General features: G+C 55.6%; 1 protein-coding gene across 5 annotated transcripts; it reads right to left on the bottom strand.

The window, feature by feature from the left end:
* Positions 1 to 7340: 7340 nt before the first annotated feature.
* Positions 7341 to 15496, bottom strand: Tbx1 (T-box transcription factor 1). Of its 5 annotated transcripts, none has more exons than XM_063226107.1 (9): positions 15404 to 15496; positions 14584 to 14703; positions 12988 to 13366; positions 11044 to 11145; positions 10147 to 10318; positions 9426 to 9581; positions 8773 to 8840; positions 8596 to 8696; positions 7341 to 8221 (listed from the first exon to the last, which is right to left on the bottom strand). In XM_063226107.1, exons 2-9 carry the CDS (start codon positions 14615 to 14617, stop codon positions 7734 to 7736), a joined length of 1500 nt encoding a protein of 499 aa, XP_063082177.1. In that variant the 5' UTR covers positions 14618 to 14703; positions 15404 to 15496; the 3' UTR covers positions 7341 to 7733. The 5 variants fall into 5 exon arrangements, with proteins under 5 accessions (XP_063082177.1, XP_063082176.1, XP_063082173.1 ...); XM_063226106.1 differs by having other exon boundaries at positions 15266 to 15472; XM_063226103.1 differs by having other exon boundaries at positions 14584 to 15474.
* Between the last annotated feature and the right edge of the window lie 82 nt (positions 15497 to 15578).

Below are 15578 nucleotides of genomic sequence, written 5' to 3'. Positions count from 1 at the left end.
CATCCCTCTGGCCCTTGGCACTGGCTGACCTTTGGTCATGTGGCTTTGCTGTGTTCTCCACACATGTAAATGGGATTCTGCAGTGCGGTGCTTCCTGGGCCTGGCTTCCTTTGCTCAGAACCATACCCTGTGACTCCCATAATTGTATAATCAGCAGTTCCTGCCCTTGCATTTCTGTGTCTTCCTCAGAGACACATATCACCACCTACCAGCTGAGGCACTCTGGGACTGTTCTGGTTTGAGTAGAGGTTATCAAGGACATCAGATATGCATCCTTGTGTCTCTGTCCTCTTGGCAGGCATGCTGGCCCCAAACCTTGCCCAGCCAAACTGACTAGATGTGGTGCTGACATCAAATCAAGAGCTGTTCCTGAGAAGCAGCTACCTCTCCCAAAGTGACCCCATGTCTAAGCAGGGTGACACTGTGATCCTGCCTCTGCTGAACTCTATCCCTGGCTATCCTGTGGGTGCCATCTGTACCTCCCTGTGGAAAAGCTCTTTTAGAGGCAACACTTTCACTTGTCATCTGGCACTGTGTGAAATGTTCTGAATTTCATTCCAGACCCTGTGGCTCTGTACCTTTGCCTCCTTCAAGCCAGAGTGAGCTTGCCTACCCCAGAGCAAGTGGCTTTACTGACCTCCTCCTCTAAAGAGTCAGGCCCCTAACTAAATTATAGAGCACCACATTGCAGACAGGAAAGTCAAAGAGACTGTCACAGAGAAGATGAAAAGCCAAGAAACCAGGGTGGAGAGGGGATCTGGGTGGGAGCCGGGGTGGGACTGGATCCACAGCTCTGCCCATCACAGGGAAGACACTAGGACATTCTCATGCACACCTGTCCTAGATACACATTCTGCTCTGGAGTTGATGTGACCTGCTCAGGGGAGAGGCACTTGGCAAAGATCATTAAAGGGATAGTACCATTGACCCTCTGTTCCTCCCACCTTGAGTTTGTTGCTAGCCTTCCCAGCCCATTGAGGCTACCCCTACAGCCAGCTCCCATTGGCCACTGAATTAAATGCTCTAGGCTGGCCCATCTCACTGGAAAGTCTGGGTCCTTGGCCACAAGTTTTGGGACTGCGGGGAGTGTTTGGGACAGCGCAAGGATGGCTCCCACCAGAAAGATCAGCTAATATATGTGATAGAATCTGTTTCCTGGACATTTAAATTCTTGAGCCATATCTCTGGGAAACACCTGAAATTGCTCTCTGAGGGAAAGACAGCTGGGCTGGATTCTGAAAAGCAGATCAACCTCACTGCCCAAGCAAGAAGGCCATGTTGCCTCTATCCTGGCCATGCAAATCCATTCCCTTCCTGCTGGCATCTGTGTCAGGGTACCTGGCTGCCTGCAGGCTTTATGCTGTAGCCCTGTGAGAGGGGGAGGTCAGTGTGTGGCCTCAGGCAGGACTAATGTGGTACCTAGAGAATCTCGGAGACAGCTGAAGGGTCAGCTCTATAAGAAGCTTCCTGGACCTTGACCCAGGAGTCCAGCTTTCCAGAAATGGATGTCGATTGTAGCCCTGGGCTCTGCCTATAAATGCCACCCCTAAGGCCCAACCACCTAGAGGGAGGGAGACTTGACCAGTAGAGCAAAGGAGGACCACCCAGCTGAGCTTGAGGAGCTACCCTGAAAGGCCCTGGGGTGCTGGATAATGGCAGTGGCAGCTCTCTCAACCAGCAAGGCCTTCCTTTTCAGCTGGGTGATGGCAGTGTCGAGATGTAGGTGTTAGCAGCCTGGGTGAGTGCGTAATCTACTCATCCCTCACTTTGCAGTGGTGCTTCCTGAGGCCCAGTGTCTCACTGTAGCCTCCTTCTGGTAGTGTCCTCCCTCAGCAGTGTCCCTGCTGCTGAGATCCGAGGCCTCCAGCCTGCAGCAGCCTCTCCTTCCCAAAGCTCGGGCCCTGCAGGTGTCCCAGGAGCTGCCAGGCAAGCAGTACATTCCAGCTGGCCAGCTGTGTCTCAATGAAGCCTCTTGTTTGTCTTAGTCCCTTAAAACTACTCATTATCGCCAGGCATGGTGGCTCATGCCTATAAACCCAGCACTTGGGAGGCTGAGGCATGAGGATCGTTGCGAGTTCGAGACCAGCCTGGGCTACAAAGTGAACTCAAGGCCAGCCTGAACTGCATAGAGACTCTGTCTCAAAAAAAAAAAAAAAAAAAAAAAAAAGACCAAAAACAAAAACTACTCATTATCAGAAGGATAATTATTTGCATAGAAGTGGTTGCTTTTATATTTTTGCTTCAGTCCAACAGCCAGATTCACACAGCCCCAAATCTGCAGATGGACAATGATATTGGCTGCAGGCACTGTGATCTGCCTGCCTTAGCTGTAGCCTCCCCTGCTGACACAGCAAGAAATGGCTGGTCAGGGATGGTCTTCTAGGACAACAGGCAAGGGGGCCTCTGACTCCAAGTCTACCAGCCTGCCCTCATCACAAAGGCACCTCCGGAAACAGCCTAGCAGTGCTGGTCTCCACCTTACCCTTGGGGGATGCACAGATTTTGAGGGAGCCACACTGCAGTCCTTTACAGCTGGGGAGTTGTGGTGAGCTCTGGTGTTCGATGACATCACAAGAGAAACTACCCTGGGGGAAAAGCTAGAAAACCCATCAGGGATAGAAAGTAGGTTCAGAAGGCTGGAGAGCTGAGGTGAGGCTAGAAATGGCAGAGAGGAATAGAGAGGAGATGGTGAAAATGGGCAGATGACATGAGCAGTCATGTCCTAGAGGGGCAGGACCAGTTTGGAGGCTGAAAACAGTGAAGCTGAGACATTTGCAAGGTTTCTGAATTGTTCTGCCTGAGGCCAGCACACACAAATATGTGACTGAAAGGGGGCCATGGTCCTCAACTCTAGCACCCATTAACTGTAAATGGATTGTATCATTAATTCACATACAACCAAGAGCTTGCCAGTGAGATTAAAATCCCCCAGCCAGGTGTAGCGTTGCACTCCAATAATCCCAGCTCTCCAGGAGGCTGAGGCAGGAGGATTGTTGCAAGTTTAAAACCAGCCTGGGCTATAAAGTGAGCCTAAGGTCAGCCTGAATTGTATAGCAAGACCCTGTCTCGAGGAAAAAAAAAAAAAAAATCCCATTCCCCTTGATTAAAATGTGTCTGAACTTTACAGCTACTGAAATGTCAAAGAAAAAGTGAAAAGGCCTGGGGTATGAGCCTCAGCACCACAAAAGAAGCAAAACAAAACCAAAACCTGTGCATCTGAGAAACAATGTGATGCACCCCCATCCTCTGCACCCTTTTTGGGGTTGGGAGCAGCAGGAGCAGATCTTAGGCTGGCCCAGAGCATAGAAAGTGGATGAAGGCTGCCGGTAGAGGGGATTAAATGCTTTACTTATGCAATTGAAAGCTGATAAAGGATGTCGACCATGGCATCCCTCCTTATAATTAAGTAGATAATTTAATTACTGCTATTAAAACCTAAGGTACCCCCCACGTGGGCTGCTTTTAGCCAGAATACCTTTGGTTCTGCTGTTTCCCACACGCAGACCTGGCAGCCGTTACAGAGACACTGAGTCTCCAGACTTCATCTTATGAGCCCATCTGGTTTGAGGTAATACAACAAGCAGGAAGGGGGATTGAATCAAAGGCACGATTTGTGTTTTTTAAAACACAGAAAATGTGTGAGGTAGCACCAGGAGAAAGGTCTCATCCGGCTCACTAGGCTGGATGCCACAGCAGGCCCTGGGGCCCTGTGCCCACCTGCTCCGTAGCTGGGTCCACAGCATGACGCCAGAGATGGCTTGAGGGGTGGAGGAGGGGGGGCAGAATGGTGCAGATGCAGGATAAAGCTGGCTTGCAGAGGTGGAGGGAAAATGTAAAACACGAATATCCTGGTGCCCCAGAGACTCACAAGAAGCTCCACCGTTTATAGCCAGCTTCCTGTCAGAATCACAGCAAGAAGGGGAAACTGAGACAGGCAGCCTCTAGAACTCAGGCCACTCCAGGTAGGCGGCACTGCCACCACCTGTATCACCCCTGCATCCTACATGCCCTTTTGCCATCACCGCCAGCCATCACTGGTCAAACCCTGCTCACTGTCTCCTCAGGGCTGCTTTGATCTGCAGCACACCTGGAGCTAACTGCCCTGTGTTCACAGCTGTCATCACAGGGATCCCACACACTGCCCAGACCTCCCCAGTTAGGGTGCTCTCAGGGCCAGCGCTGGAGCCCCACAGTGGCCAGGGTCTCCTCTTCCTCCAGATCTTGAGCCCAGCCTTCCCCCTCCCCCACTGCCGTACTCCCAAGCAGCCTTCCTTTGTCCTGCTGTCCAATCTCAGAGCACTCCTATCTCTGCATCCCAAACACTTCTTACCTGGGGAACAATGTGTAACGAAGTCTTACAGGAAGAGCAGCATTCACACCCTAAGAAAAAGGTACCAATGTTGAGCAGATGTCAGTGGGTCCCTGGCAGGCCTCGTGTGGATCTGGGCCTGATCTCATCCTCTCTCACTTAGTCAAGAGTTTATTTCTTGAGTTGGGTGTCACTTTTTTTTTCTGCAGGATTTTGAAGGTTAAATAAGAGTTCAGACTTTCTGAGGTAATTTTTGGTCCACATTTCATCCTACCCATCCAGGTGCCCTGGAGACAGGGCTCAGGAATGTGGCCCCTAGACCAGCTGAGGGACCCCTGAGGAAGATGCTACAGGTAGTCTAACAGCTGGTGAGGAGACATCTGGTGAGATAAGATCCCCTAGCCCCAAGTATTATAGTAGCTTAGAGAAGGTGGAGCAGGCCCTGTTCAAAGAGTGGAAAAACCATCTCTTTCAGTCTATCTATAATAGATTACCACTAGCCAAGTGCCTTATAAACAATGGAAATTTCTTTCACACAGTTCTGAAGGTGATGATTGTAGCCTCTGAATTTTATGTGTGTGTGTGGAGGGGGAGACATAAATATTCAGCAAAGAATGGAAATTGCTGGAAAGCCATCTCTAGGGCATTTAAGGGCTGTGGATGCTCACTGAGCACTGGGTAAAGGATGAATGCGAGGAGATGGTGAGAGCCACACACTCACCATGTAGTGCATACTGCTGTTTATAAGAATTTGCAGGCAAACTCACCCACATGGGTAGGAGTTGTTATCCAGTGCAGAGTACGCAGGGTCAGGATGGTGATCTTTTGTATCTGAGCCACTGTACACTAGGAGCAGAGTGCAAGACCTGAATTTTCATTTGAGGTGGGTAGAGCTGTGGGTTGAATCAAGGGCCTCCTGCATGCTAGGCAAGCCTCTGCCACTGAGCTATCTACCTCCATTCCTTTCTTTCTTTCTTTTTAATTTTGAGACAAAGTCTTGCTAAGCTTATCAGGCTAGCCTTGAATAAGTGAAACTCTTGAGGGGGAAAGGAAAGTAAAATTTAAAAAGAAAAAGTGAAAAAAAGAAGAAATGGAAACCAACCTTTTGCAAATGGGGAAGAGAAGAGGGGTTAAAGAATCAAGAGGGGTTAAAGAATCAAGTTATATCATGTACAGGTACAAATTCTCTATCATTTAATGTGATTATGCACACCTAAAATGTATCAGTAAAATCTGATTGAAGTAAAAAAGTGAAACTCCTGGTGGGTTAGCCTGAGAAGCTAGGATTACAGGCATAGGCCATCATATCTGGCATCCTGAATGTTTAATTTCATTCTAAGTCATTAAAATATATGCAGCCACATGTGACTAATGGCAGGCCAGTTGGAAAGCAGAGTGACTCTCCATCAGGGCTAGCTATCATACTGGCAGCAGGGACATCTGTCTCTACAAGGCCAGCAAGCTGCCTTATCCAAGGGTCCCTTGCACTTTGTGGTATTTTCCACTCCTGTTACAAACACTGGCACTGTTATTCATTCAAGGTTAGACTGTCTTCACTTTAACTTTGAACAAAACTAAAGCTGAAGTCTAATGACAGGTCTCCCCTGTGTTTCTGGGGACACCCTGGTGTTGCAGTGTGTGTGAGTGTGTGTGAGTGTGTGTGTGTGTGTGTGTGTGTGTGTGTGTGTGTGGCGCGCCTGCTGTATTCCACTGGGGAAGCAGGCTGAGACACAGCTACTGCCCTCTGTAGGGCAAACCCCAGCCTGCCACTCCTGCCTACAAGTGGTGTCCCTGGCTTCCCACTGAATGAGGTGGGGGGTTTTAGTGCAAATGGGTATTTGGCTGCTAAAGTAGGAACCCACTATCACAAGCAGCTAACCCAAAGGGAGCTCTGCAGTTGGGGGCACCGTGGGGAGCAGAACTTGGGAAGAGTCATCTACAGTGCTTCCCTAAATCTGAGTCCTCTGGTTCTGTCGGCCACTTGAGCAGCCACTGCAGACACCATCATGCCCTGCTACGAGGTGCTCTTGGAGGCTTTGCGTGCACCTGCCAGCCCTCCCTTTCTAGACTGGCCTTATGGGAATGGTTCTTGCTTACCAATTAGTATCTTATCATTTTGCCATACCAGGGCAAACACAGCCAAGGAGAGGTTCAATATGGGGTAATATCTGGAAATACCTGGGTATGCCCATGGAGAGTGTTTCCCAGGATGCCACTGCCACCTGGAAGGGTAAAAGCCAGGCAGTCATTTGCCACAAACATACTAAGGCAGGCACAGAAGGCAAAGGATAGAACCTGGCCATGCACACTTCCCGTTCATCTTGTGTCCAAGCTAGCCTTGACGTTGACCGGCTGTCAGCTTTTCCTGCTTGGACTCAGGAAGGGAGGGATCAAAGGGTTCCTCTGGCCCCATCCCTGGTGTTGAGTTAACGGGGAGAGGTCCCTCAGCCACCTGGTCTGGGAAAAATGCTTCACAGATGAGTTTTGAGATGACTCATGACCACTGTCATTGTGGCCCCCTGTCCAGGTCACTCTGTGAGGACATTCATAGTGAATAAAGTCAACAAACAGGGGAAAATGCAGGCCTCGGCTGGGGACAGGCCAGGGAAATGCTACAAGAGCAGAGCTGCCTGTTTTTTTCTTTGCACAATCCCACCCAGGTCAAGGGCTTTCCCAAGGCAGAGAGCAAAAAGTTAGGATAAATCCATTGATGGGACTGCTATTTCCAGCTTCTTTGAAAAGCCTGTAGGATGAGCCCTGAAAACAGGGCAAGGTGTGGGCCTAAGTCTTAATGTAGGGACGGTTGCAAAAGTGAGTAATTTAAACGAAAAGAGCTCACAGCTGGTGTGGGTCCTGCCAGCTCTGGGCCGTGGGATGAAGCAGGCCCACTGAGGGTACCTCAGGAGAGGACAGCCCTGTTCAGAGGGACAAGGGAGACTGATCCACCTAATGCCTTGGAAGAAAGGATGTGATCTGCAGCCTGCAGGATCTGGAGCTAGGAGGTGTGCAAATAAATGGACACACAGACCGCTTCCAAAAAAGGCGAAACCATTTATCAATTCAACGCTGACGCATTATCTACAGTATCTACATATATCTACACATATCTACACCGCCTGCAGGCGGGGCTCTGGGTCGTCTACACTGCAAGTGCCGGCAGGGCGGAGGCGACGCAGTCTTTGGGAGAACAATAAATACCATTTCCTTCCGCCCTAGACCGGGCGCTTTGGCACTGGCGGGCGGAGCCCTCGGGGCTAGGGAAGGTCCCGCGTTCTCCTGGAGGCTGGAGGAATCGGATGCTGGGATAGTCCTGGGGATGGAGAACCCCGATGGTTTTGAGGCCGGAGGAGCGACCCGTAGTAGCCCCCCGGGTTGATGAATGAGTCTTCTGAAGGCCCTCGGGCTTTGCGGAGCACGGCCCGCATTATCTGGGGCAGTAGTCGTAGGAGCCCGGCGGCGGGGCCCCGGCCGACGAGTACATGTTGGCAGCGGCGGCGGCGGCAGCGGCGGCGGCGGCGGCTGCAGCGGCGGCCGGGCTCACTGCGGGGTGGTGGTGGTGCGGATGTGCGTGAGCATGCGGGTGGTAGCCGTGGCCACGGAGGCCGGGCAGCGGGTAGGGCGCTGGCCGGCTCTTGGCCCCGAGGTAGTGGTCGTAGGCGGCGGCCGGGTACTTGTAAGGGTGGTGGTGCAGCGGCTCCGACGCGCCGGGCGCCTCCAGGCGCAGCTCCGGGTGCGGGGGGCTGGGCCGGCCTGCGGGCGCGCCGGGCAGGGGAACAAGGCCGCCCGCGCCGCCGGCCCCGGGCAGCGCGGGGCTCAGCACCCGAGCCAGCAGCTGCGGTGGATGCGCGGGGTCTCCGAGCATAGCTGACCCGCCTCCTTCGCGTTCGAATTCTCTCCGGGGCTCGGCCGCGTCTGCGAGAGGAGCCGAGGAGTGAGCGCGGCGGCTCCGGACCGCCTAAGGCCCCGAGGCGGAGAAGCGCTCCGGGTGGGGCGGGGGCTCTTCTGGCCGCTAGCCTGACTTAGCCTCTGGGCCGCCAGCCCGAGCCGCCTGCCCGAGCCCTCCCCAGGGCCCGCGCCCCTCCGCGGCCGGCAGCGGGCGGGGCGAGCAGGCGGAGCGCAGCCGTCGGGCAGGCGAGTGAGCGCTTGCCCGCCGCCGCGGCCGTTGTGCAACCGGCGCGAAGGCCGTGAGCGCCCCGGGCGGGGGGCAGGCGAATCCGGGCGCGGCCGCCGAACCCGGACAGAGCTCGCGTGGGGTCGCGGCTTGGAGCCCACGACCCTGGCCCTACCTTTCTCTGCGCCGTTGGGCTGCGTGGGGGAGGCCACAGGGTTCCGCGAGCGCGCAAAGGCGCTCATGAGCGGCAGCGCTCCAGGCCGGTGGTTTCGTGGCCTACGAGAGGTGAGCGGGTCAAGGTAGAGCCCCTGTCAGAGCGAGGGCACTGGCTAGCTCTTTGGAGGACACTTACCAGTCCTCAGGGTCACAGTCCCGGAAGCCTTTGGCGAAAGGGTTGCTGGCAATCTTCAGTTGCGTGATCTGCAGGGAAGCGGGCATGAGCTAGCGGCTGGAGCGCTGCAGCCCGTGGGCACTTGGCCTCGGCGGCGGAGAATGGGGAAGTAAGTTAGCAGACGCTTGGCTGAGACTAGAACTAGCCCACATCTCTTCCCATATGGTGCCTCCTCTCTCACTAGGGAACTCTCTGCCTCTCCAAATAAATGAAGATGAGGACCTGTGCCTCTAGTTTGTATGTGGTCACTACAACCCTTGCCCAGATGGAGAACTGAGTGAGCGCCCTAGGAATCTGGGTAAACCTCTGATCAGGTCCCTGATGGGGAGTTTCCGGAATGGTCTGGAAAACAAACTTTCAAGCAGCAGTGACAGTTGCTGCCACAGAGGTCAAGCTGATAGGAGGCTGCACCAGCCTGGTGGGAGGGGGAGTGGGCAGCCAGATTCAGGAGGGCGGTGGGGAATGCTCCCCTAGATGTACTGTATTCTGCTAGGACACCCACAGCCTACAGCCCTGAACTGTCTGTGCCCCATGAGGCAGCAAACGAACAGTTGTACCCCATTCCCAGAAGGACGGAACCAGTTGACCCCCAGGACCTCCCTGCAGGCCCTCACCCGGTGATTCTGGTAGGCAGTAACTGCAGTGAAACGCGTCTCCTCAAACACAAAGGTTTTGAAGTTCTCCTCTGCATACTTCTCGCTGTCTTTTCGGGGATCCACATAGACAACGTGGAAGCGGGGCTGGTATCTGTGCATGGAGTTGAGAATGATCTGGAAGACAGAGTGGGGGGGTCAGCTGCAGTGGTGGGGGCTGGACCAGGATCCCAGTCTGAGCCGGGAATCTGGTGTAGGTTTGAATAGGCAGTGAACTTCCTTCAGTAAACTGGGGCTAAACTCTTAACTCATTAGATGAGCCAGGGCCATGTAACCCACTTGGGACCTCTGGGAAAGATGCCCCCAATGGCAAGTGATCGGTTTTAGGTAATCTTTTCTCAGGTCCCTAGCAATTGCCTCAGGGCCGGCAGGGGGTGGTCAGTCAATGGGAGGGGGAGCTCAGTCTTGTAGGAGAGTAGCCACACTGGCCAGAATTCCATAAAGCCTCCTGCCCTACCCCACCATGCACTGGTCTATCATTTCCAATTGAAAAGCTTCCAGCATAAGATCCAGAGAGGGATTGAAGAAAAAGAGGTTGACTCTACTCGCAGGCTCAACGCCCACTCTCTAGCCAGAAGTCCATTCTCTGAAGCCTGTCCCTGCTCAAGTCCCCTGCCTGGCAAGCACTTGTAAAAGCCTGCCATAAGGACAGCCCTGGAGCCTGGGAGAAGGTGTTGCTCACGTGGCCGTTGTCATCCAGCAAGTTGTTGGTCAGCTTGAGCTTGTCAAAGGACACTATTTGCTTCATCCACTGTGCACCCTTGGCCGGCGAGTCTGGGTGGTAGTGCACTCGACCCGGAGTGGCAGGGTCTGCCTTGCCGGCCACCAGCCAGGAGGAGCTGTGGAAGGCGTACCTAGGGCAGCACCAGGGAAGCAATCATGCCACATTGGGGGTGAACAAAAAGGGCCTTGCTTCATGTGCTGGGTGAACCCCAAAAGTACCTCCAGAGAGTTTCCCTGCCAGCTACATCAACCCCTTCCATGTCACATGTGGGCTGGGAACTTTAACAAGAGGATTGTGGAAAAACTAAAAAACTTCCATTAACTCCCAGTACATAAGATGACACAAAACTACAACCCTATTGGGACAATAATGAGAGGAAGCTGTGCTCCCCCTCCCCTCCTCACTTCGAAGTATGCGGGTCTGTGCCGGTCTGCTCTTTCCAGCGTGCCGACGACGTGGCAGGAGCCTACATTTGCCCTACTTGCTCTGGGGCACCTTTCCGGCCCAACTCTGGGACCTAGCAGTCCCTGGAGATGGGGGTAGGGTGTTCATGATTGGCTCAAGAGAGAGGGAGACTCGAGAAAATCTGGAGCTATGTATCGAGCTGCCTTGGGACTGAAGCTGGAAGGATTCCTTGCTGTTTGGCTTCCTGAGAATAAGGAGGGGTATGAGTCTGGGGTCTAAAGGAGACAGAAAAGGACGGAGTTGAGAAGGTAAACAGGCAGCCTGCTCAGGTTCCTGGCAGGACCTGCTCAATAGGTGCTTTAGGCCATGGAGTTAGTCACCTAGCAGGGACTTGCTGCTTCCTGGGGTCCCACACTTGACACAGGCCAGATGGTCCCGGGGCTCACTTACCGGTAGCGTTTGTCATCCACTGGCACAAAGTCCATGAGTAGCATGTAGTCAGCCATGGGGTCCATGCCGAAAAGCTTCACTTGGAACGTGGGGAACATTCGCCTGGGGGTGCCAGAGCCTCCAGTCAGAGAAGGGCAGGGAACCCCACTGTGACTTGTCCAGGACTGGCAGCCCCTCACTGGGCCATTTCTCTTGCTCTCCTTTCTGGCTGCTGTGTTCCATCTGCTACTCTAACCAGAGTATATGCCCTGTGCAGCAAGCCAGGCCCCTGGCCCTTGTCTAATGCACTGAAATGGCTAGCACAGCACTGTGCCTTGGAGCTCCAATCTTGTGCCACTGTGTTTTTGTAGAACCGCCTTGCCCTACCAATTCCTTGTCTTCTTAGACCTAAATACAGGATCTCTAAGATGCCAATCCCCAGGTTTCCCTGAAACCTGGTCTTAGCAGAGCCTCCTTGACTTGATCTAAGAGGCTCCCGGCTCCAACAAAGTGAAACCAGGTAGCCCAAGTAATTCTGAGAAGCCCCCAATAGCCCTTTCAGCTGGGTCTGCATCAGTTCCCCAAGTCTGCCAGTAAGGTTGACACCTCAAGCCCAGGATCCCTGTCTCCCAGGTTCTGGCCTGATATTTTTAGCAAGTACCCGCTTCCCCCCAGGCGTGTAACTCCAACACTCACAGCCTAGGGCACACTTAGTTTATGCCTTAACAGTTTCCCAATCTCTCTGGACCACGACTCAGTCATCAACCAGGGTTCTTAAAAGGGTATTCTGCAGCTCCTAGATGAGCTATTGACTGCAGCCTGCCCTAATCTGATGGCACCACAGTACCAGCCATTGGGCCCTGGAGGACAGCACAAAGCTTGGACCCTTCTTGCCCTTCCCACTGGCTTCTTTCGAAGCAACTCTCTGCTGGCAGTAGGCAGAAAACAGATGCCAGAAGCCAGTCTCCTAGAACAGGGCTCCTGCCGCCTCCACCACAGAGCCTCTGCAGGCCACAGGGTGCTGCTGAATATCGCTCTTAAGGTAAAAGCTGGCCACCAACGGGCTTTGCTGGGTGGGCCTGGACCAGAGGCTCAGCCACTATCTTCAGGAGGGCCCATGGACCTAGAGATTGCAAAGACAGCCTGGAAGAAATCCACACAAGGACAGGAGACAGGACAGGCCCCAGGTTCCCCAAAGAGGACTGCGTGGCAGGGAAACAGAAACCGCGAGAAAGCTTTGCAAACAGGCCCTGAGCTCCCCTTGGCTGCGCGGACATAGAGCTGGTGTGTACATTAGACACAGCCCAGCACCCGCCTTTGTCTGCTGGTCAAATCGGGTGCATCTGCAAAACTTGTTCCCCTTCTCTTAGCCCTTAAAGCAAATACAGGCCAATTGGAAGACCGCGGCCAACTAGCGCAGAGCCAGGGCCCACAACCACTCGAAATTTAGGCCTGAGAAACCTGGGTAGGAAATTTCACTGAACTAAGCCCACTGACTTTTAATTCTTTTCTAAAATCGTTCACACAATTGCTCCACTTCTGTTCTTTATCTTGCCCGCGTAGAATGAACTCGGAAACTCAAACAGGATTTTTCTTTAAGGTGGGACCTATGGGGAACCAGCTGAGTAGCCGAGCCCTTCGGTCGCGATTGCTTGCCCCAGATCAGTGCGCTCCGAGGCAGCTGCTTCCTCTTGCTGCGTCCTACGGTTGCAGGTTCGGCGGGCCTGTCCTGGGTCTTCTCTTTGCCGCCCGCTCTGTCCCCTCCCGCCCGGTGCTCACCGCGGCTGTCGCTGGAGCCGGGTCCGCGGAGAGTAAAGGAGGAGGCAAGGCCAAGAGGACCCGCAGGTGGCCGGGCCGCGCCTCCCACCCGGCTTCTAGACCCCACGCTCGTGCATCCGACCTAGGCGCGCTGCCCGAGTGGCAACACGTGGGGAGGGTCGCGGCGCGGGGAGGGGGCGCCCTGACCTGCCGGCCTTGGTGACGATCATCTCGGTGCCCAGCTGATTGAACTCGTCCCACAGCGCCTTCATCTCCAGCTGCACGCTCACACTGGCCACCTTCGCGTTTTTCTTCACCGGCGCCTTGGCGGCGGCCGCGCAGCTGGCCCCGGAGCCCTCGGGCTCGGCGGCGGCGCTAGTGGCTGCCCCGGCAGCCGGAGCGAACGGGTAGGCGTGCGGCGGCGGCGGCGGCGGTGGCGGGCCGGGGGCCCCAGGGACGGCGGCGGCGCACGGGTCGTAGCGCGGCGGCGGGGGCTCTCGCGGGCCGTACGGGTCGGCGCCCGGCGACGCGGCGCCCGGGAAGCCTCCCGCGGCCCCCAGGCTGCTCAGGCTGCTGGCCGTGAAGGCTGCAACGTCGCAGAAGTGCGAAAGCTGCGTGAGCCACGGGCTGGACACCGCGGAGATCATGACCCGAGGGCCGCCGCCGCCGCCGCCGCCGCCGCCCCCGCCACCGAGGAGAGCGCTGCCCCGCGCCGCGGGCCGAGTGGCGGGCGCTGCGCTGAGCTGCGTGCGCCCCGGCCCGCGCCGCCTTACACCGCGGGCCGGCCCCGAGGAGGCGCCCCGCCTCGCCCCGCCCCGCCCCGCGCCCCCCCGCCCGCGCCTAGACAATGGCCTCGATCCCCTCCCCCGTCCCTCGCCCCTCCCCCCGTGCTTTCCCCCTCCTCGGCCCCCAGCCCGCCCGCCGGAGCTCGCTGGGCCCGGGCCCCCCGACCGCCCGGACCGGCTCCCCGGAGTGCCGAGCCCGTCGGCAGCCCCTGCTCTGCCGCCCTCCCGCGTTGTAGTTCTTTTCTCGCTCCCAGACTTTCTTTTCCCAATTTTTTCTTTACCTTTGTCTCCCTCATTTAACATTTTCCTAATCACCTCTCCTTCTAGTATCTCCTTAGTTTCTCATTAGTTCTGTTTATCTCTTTCTTTTTTCCTATGTTCCTGTCCTTTCTTTCCACTGTCATCACTCTTTGTCTTTCTTTCTCTTTCCCTTTTTTCTTTTATTTCTACATGTTCTCTTATTCATGTTGTTTTCTTCTTTAAATAAAAATAAAATCTGGAATCTCTTTTGTTCTTTTTTTTTTAAATTACTGTCTTCAATTTTTCCTTCGTTTTCTCTTTTTCGTCTTGCTAATTTCTTTTTCATGTCTTTCTTTTTTTTCTTTCCTACCTTACTGGGTTTTCTCTCCTTGTCTCAATTTCTTTTCCTCTTGGCCGCCCTCACCATTTTTGTTTGTTTGTTTGATTTGGTTTTTGTTTCTCCTCTTTTTTCTGTGTTCCCTGACACACGGATCGTCTTTTTCATCATCTCTCCTGCCACCTCTCCAAGCTCATGGCCACCTCTGTGCTCAGTTTCCCTCTTCCGGGCCTGCATCTAGCTTCGTGCTAGTCTCCAAGGCAGGGTCCCCAGCTGGTGGGTGGACAGGCTTTGGGGGAATGCCAGGCCTTCCTCCCTGCCCCAGAGCCTGAGCTGCGACCATGGAACCCAACCGGCCAGGAGCTCTATTTGCGGTGAGGCTTCAGGCAGCCGGGGCAGGGGGCTGACGCAGGCCGGTGTTGACGCGGCTAGGAGGCTCACCTTCCATGTCCCTGGTGACTGTGCTGAAGTGCATCCCGGCCGGGGTTCTCGGTAGCCGGCGAAGCTTCGCCTGGTCGGAGGACCCGGGGCCCCGGTGGGCGGTGCCCTCCGAGGCCTCGGCTGCAACCAGAGAGGCGATGCTGAACGCACTGGCCCGGGGAGACAGCGGGCTCCGCGGGTCCATAGGCGCCCAGCGGCCTGGCCGGCGCCGCCTCCGACTGCGTGCGCCCCGCCGCACCGCGCCCAGCCCAGCCCACGGAGCCCGGGGGCGGGGGCCTGCGGTGCCACTCAAAGCCACGGCCCCAGGCCCAAGGGATTATGGCGTCATGGGCCCCCCACTGGGACCAGTATCGGTCCAGGGACTCTAAAGGGTGGAGCACCCTGGAAGTTAAGGGCCCTTCTGCTTTTCAGGCTCCCTGCCCCGCACCTCTGCACCTCCACTTCCAAGGCCCTCAGTGACCAACGCCCCTTGAACATCCCGCTGCTCCTACCCTGGTGCGGCCTCCCTAGGTTTGGCTAAGGCGATGTTGGCTTCTACAGCCGAGAGGCCGATTTGCCGGGAGCACCCAGCCACAACCTGAGGTGGCATGGAGCTGATGCAGCTCTGAGGGGCAGCCTGGGTCCTGTCCGGACCCTACCCTGGCCCCTCCCGCCTCCACCTCCTCCCTGGCTGCCCCTGCACCTGGGTGAGGAGAGAGCAGCTCGGGTTCGCAAGCAGCCAGCCACAGACAGATAGCCCCGGGGCCGCAGATTCCTCTGTTCCTTCGCGCAGTGGGACAGGACCCAGCCCAGCAAATGCCCCACAGACCCCTTAGGTCACCTCGCTGTCGTAGTTGGGGACCCGAGCTGGGGGACGACGCCCAGGCCGCAAGCAGCTCGGGAGCCCTAGCGTCACGGGCTCCCGAGCGCACCGCCCGCCTCTGGCCAGGACGCTTTTACATCCGGAGGGTGGGCAGTGCCCGCTCCTCCGACCTCCCCGCGCACCGGCCTGGTGC

The sequence above is a fragment of the Cavia porcellus genome, unplaced genomic scaffold (genome assembly GCF_034190915.1).
Source record: "Cavia porcellus strain 051 isolate PalLab524CR breed Dunkin Hartley unplaced genomic scaffold, mCavPor4.1 scaffold_16, whole genome shotgun sequence".
In the NCBI taxonomy this organism is placed as follows: Eukaryota; Metazoa; Chordata; class Mammalia; order Rodentia; family Caviidae; genus Cavia; species Cavia porcellus.
Note: the sequence above shows the minus strand (reverse complement) of the source record. Positions and strands in the feature narration are given on the sequence as shown.